Here is a 4,679-nt window from a genome sequence, read left to right on the forward strand (position 1 = left end):
GCTCCGTGCACACCAGTGTCTTTGGTTTGGCTGCCACTGGGCGCCTCTAACCCCAGGTCCCACCCCTATCCTGGTGGGAGTCGGGGGCAGGAGCCAGGCCATTTCCTGGGCCATCTTCTCTTTGGTGGGTCTTTCCTCGGCTTCTGTGATTTGCCTGTCATCTAGCACAGTTCTGCAGCCTCCAGGACAGGTTGTGGTGAGCACCACCAGTGGTTCCTGGGTGCTAGGGAGCCCTGTGGGGTGGGCACCCTAACCACTGCCGCCTGCTGGGTCCTGAGGCCTCTGGGGAGAAAATGACAAGGGTGGGAGGAGGGGATGGGTGGGGGCCCTGGGTCCCCTAACTTCTCTGTGGAGCATCGGTCTCAGGCTGTGGGAGGCCACAGGGCAAGTCCAGGGAGTCCCCTGTCCCCTGGATCCTACTCTCTAGCAGCTCTCGGGGGTCCCTGAGAAAGACCACCATGACCGTGATGTTGTCATGGGAGCCCCGTTCCCGGGCCGCGGTCACCAGCTCCTCGGCAACGTGGAGCCCACTGCCCTGCTGCCTGATCAGGTGGCTCTGGACGAGACCAGCGACTTCCTTGTGGGGGACGACATCAAAGAAGCCATCACAGGCAAGCAGCAGGTAGTCTTCAGAGCCTGTCAGCTCCCAGGAGGCTGCGTCTGCCTCCCCGGACACGTAGGGCTTCTGGAAGACATCCCCTGGGCAGGAGAGAGGAGCCTTGGTCAGAGGACTGTGGATCTCACTGCCAGTCACCACCTGACACCCTATGGGTACAGAGACCAGCCTGCTCTCAGGGGGCCAGTTGCTCCCTTATGCAAACATAAGTGGTTTCCACCCCTCCTGGAACTGCAGCCTGTGACCCCCCTCCCTGTCTCCCCAGCTGCCACATGGACACGGCCCACCATCTCCTGAGGTGTCCTAAGACACGAGGGCAAAAGCAGCATGAAGAGAGGCTGCACAGAGGGCGCCACATTTGCCAAGGACAGACATCCCGGGAGGTCAGGAGGACAGATGCCAAATCCCATGTGGTTAGCTGGGGAGGGAGAGAGTTCTAAGGTCTCCAAGGGAGTGGAGGTGGTGAGGAGCCTCTAGGCTGAGGTCGAAGCAACTAGATACTGAGAAAATGGGGTGGGTTGGGGAGGGGTTGCTTTTTTTTTCCAAAAGAGAAAAAAGAATCATCAGTATAAATGGGAGGAGAGGAAGATAATGGGGGTATTTGTGGCATATTTAAAACTTTGTTGCTGGGTGTGGTGGCTCACAACTATAACCCCAGCACTTTGGGAGACCGAGGTGGGAGGATTGCTTGAGTCCAGAAGTTTGAGGTCAGCCTGGGCAACATAGTGAGACCTTGTTTCTACAAAAAAATTTCAAAAATTAGCCAGAGCAATCCCCTCGGGTCCCTTCCTGCTCTGAGAGTTTTTCTATCCTCTCAATAAAACCTGTTTTCTAAAACAAAAATTAGCCAGGTGTGGTGGTGCATGCTTGTAGCTTCAGCTACTCAGGAGGCTAAGGAGGATCGTCTGAGCCCAGGAGGTCAAGGCTGTGGTGAGCTGTGATCATGCCACTGTACTCCAGTCTGGGCGACAAAGTGAGACCCTGACTCAAAAAACAAACAAACAAAAAACTTTTCTTCTAGCACAGAGTAGCTAGCCAAGGGTTTCCTACTAGATTTTGGGGAAGCTATATTAATAAAGAGATAATAACATACAATATACCTTAAACAGTGATTATCTGTGCAAGATGGAGGTTTCTCAGGTGCTCGCAGATGTGGTCTCTACATCTGCCCCACTCCCTTCATTATAGGCTGAGACTGTCACCTCATAGCAGGTAGGGCCCTTTCAGCATATCACAATGCCATCCTGACCCCCTGGTGAGCCACGGACCAGCCCTTCCCCCTCTCACCAATGGCTCTGGAGACAGCCAGGGTCCCATTGACTCGCCAGCAGTCCATGTGAGACACAAAGCCACCCAGCGCTTCAATGCGTGCCTTCTCATCCTGTGGGGAGACAGCCAGAGTCAGGGGCCTGGGCGGGGACAGGGCAGAGGGCCCTGCCACCACTTGAGCAGAGGCTGAGCTGCTTCCTAAGATTTGGATTCTATGGCATCGGAAGCAATAGCATTTGAACAAGGGCAGGAGGTTCTAAGATACCCAAATTAGTTGTCACTAAAAACAGTGAGAAATTATAAATAACATAAATGTCCCTCAGCCGCAGGAGTGGCTAAACAAACGGGCCACCTGAGGCCACCCAGCAGTGACTGCAGCCCTGGGCAGCGTTTCAGTGTCAGGGAGGTGCAAATAAGGTTTGAGCCCCAGACACAGGTGATGGATCCCTCAGTGTCCTCATCATTAGCTCGGGGACACTGTCCCTGCCCTGAAACCTGCCAGGACAGCAAGATACAGTGTGTTACCCACACAAACCCAGGAAACCCAAGCCAGACCCTCGCAGGGCCTGAGCCCGCGATTCTCATCTTTCTCCACCCAAGCTTTGTCCCAGGCATGGTCTCCACTGCCAGGGAACCATGGGACTCCAGGCCTAACCTCCTCCAAAGGGCAGGAGAGAGGCTTGGGCAGCCACAAGACCCTCTGGACACCTCTTGGGTCCTATCAGTTACCCCAAAGGAGAAGCTTCCTGAACAAGAGCCTGCCATTCGAGGTTGGGGGCACCGGTGTTTGCCAAGGCAGAGGGAAGTCTTGGGGAGTGAGGTCTCTCACATGTCTGCTGGGGAAGGGGCATCCTTCACCCCAACTTCCCTTGACTATCCTGATCCCACTCAGAGTGACAGAAGCACCAGCCCTTTTGCGTCTCAGGGCATGACACCAGCTGGGCATAGGAACTCTGGGCATAGGAACTCCCAGAGGTTGGCAGCTACTGGACAAATTGGTACATCAGCCTGGTCCCCTTCCCAGTACAGATGCAGAACTGTTGTGGGAGGCCTGGGAGATGGAGCCCTCCCTCCAGACGCCAGGCTTCCTTGTGAGGTCCTGTCACAGTGGGAACAATGTGGGCTTGTGGGAGCCCAACCCTTCTCAGTGCCCCTGTTGTGGGCCTGCATGGTGACTAGACCTGTGCCTGGTGGGCTGGGTGTCTCTGTCACTAGAAGCTGTCACCTGTCCCAGCTGAGCTGGGGTGAAGGAGGAGGGACTAGGAGACCTTGAAGGCTCCCTCTGGGTCTGAGACTTCCTGCCTTTGTGGTCTCAGTGGGGCCAGAGAAAGGCAAGGAGGATAAGGGAGGGAGGAGGAGGTGGGGCCCTAGAGGATGGGAGAGCAGGTTGGGGAGAGGGAGGTTGATGGGTACACACCACACATACATGTTCACATATCCACGTGCTCACACACACACTTGAAGAGGCCCATAGACCAGCGAGAAACTGCAGATGGGAGCAGACTGCACCCCCAGAACAGCCCCCACCCCAGGAGGTGTCCTCCTGGGAGGGGCTGTGAGCTTGAGGGTGCCCAGCCCACACTGTGGGAGGACACAATGAGAATCGTGAGCCTCTCTCTGCTTCTGTCTCCCACACGCCCCATCCCACCCAAGCCTGCAATGCTTGTGAGGTGGGGACAGTGGGTGGGTGACTCGAATGAACTGCAGCTGCTCCCATGGCCCCTCGAGGTGCGGTGCACAGCCTACATCCTCTATCTCTACTTTTGGGGAGGGGCAGCACTGAGGGAACCAGGCCCACCCATCCCTCCTGGGGTGGCATCTCCCCCACAGGCTGTATAGCCTGGAGGCTCAGGCTTTCTGAGCTCAAAGCTTTCCTTCCTGAAGTCCCTGCTCCCATGAGAGATGGCTGCAGGGACAGAGTTGAGGTGGGGGGGGAGATGGGAGAGTGGCTGGGTCACACAGCTCCCCTGCAGCCTGCAGCCCCCATCCTGACCCACTAGCCCCTGTCTTTGCAGCTGCCCGGGTTCGGCACCAAGGGAGCTGGTGCTGAAGCAGGCATGTCTTGCCACCAGCTCTAGCCCACGTCCTGTGCCCAGTGCTCCTCCCACCCCCCAGCGCCTACCTCAATCCATGTGCTGGCTACACCAGGTCTGGTCCAGGACTAGTGCGTCCTTGGCCTCAAGGGGGCCTGGCTTCACCTCCCATCTTGACATCCACCCCTCAGCACTCTTCTTTGCTCCTCCTCCCTTGTCTTTGTCACCTGCCCGCAACAGCTTCCCCTATTAACAGCCATTTCCAGGGCCCCCAGGAGCGCAGAGTTCAAGTCCCGGCTATTACTGCCTACAGCACAGTCATCCTCTTGGATGCCCAAGGCCCTCTGCCATGTCTCTACTCCCACAGCCATGACCTGTGACCTGAAACTGTAATATCACTGCCCTCCTGAATTCACATTTTTGTGTCCCAGCCCTCAGTTAAGCTGCAGGGAGAGGACAAGGCATGCTGCCATCCCTTACTTCTGTGACAGTGCCTTGCCGAGCTTTCCAAGTTTAGAAGCGTCACAAAGAAAAACTGTGCGTCTCAACTAGAGAAAACACAAATCTTCTATGGACAAAAGTCTAAACAAAGACAAAAGAGAAACAACAAATGGGAAAAAATTTTGCAAACTGCCAGATAAGGAGCTAAGCCACCTAACAGATATAAGGTGCCTATAAATTGGTAAGAAAGATGGGCAGAGTACAGGAACAGAGTGTTTGTAGGAAGGGCCACACAAGCGATTTTACATTTTTTTTTTTTT

At 55.5% G+C, this 4,679-nt stretch overlaps 1 protein-coding gene across 1 annotated transcript in view; it reads right to left on the reverse strand.

The window, feature by feature from the left end:
• Positions 1 to 256: 256 nt before the first annotated feature.
• The window catches only part of PPM1F (protein phosphatase, Mg2+/Mn2+ dependent 1F), a 19,592-nt gene continuing 15,169 nt past the window's right edge, over positions 257 to 4,679 (reverse strand). The window contains exons 6-7 of the mRNA XM_008063102.2: positions 1,904 to 1,997; positions 257 to 699 (exon numbers count right to left, since the gene is read on the reverse strand). Of these exons, the coding sequence (XP_008061293.1) occupies positions 338 to 699; positions 1,904 to 1,997 (456 nt within the window). The 3' untranslated portion in view covers positions 257 to 337. The remainder of the gene's footprint in view (positions 700 to 1,903; positions 1,998 to 4,679) is intronic.

This window comes from Carlito syrichta, unplaced genomic scaffold, assembly GCF_000164805.1.
Source record: "Carlito syrichta isolate Samal-C Ts95f unplaced genomic scaffold, Tarsius_syrichta-2.0.1 Scaffold306579, whole genome shotgun sequence".
Classification (NCBI taxonomy): domain Eukaryota; kingdom Metazoa; phylum Chordata; class Mammalia; order Primates; family Tarsiidae; genus Carlito; species Carlito syrichta.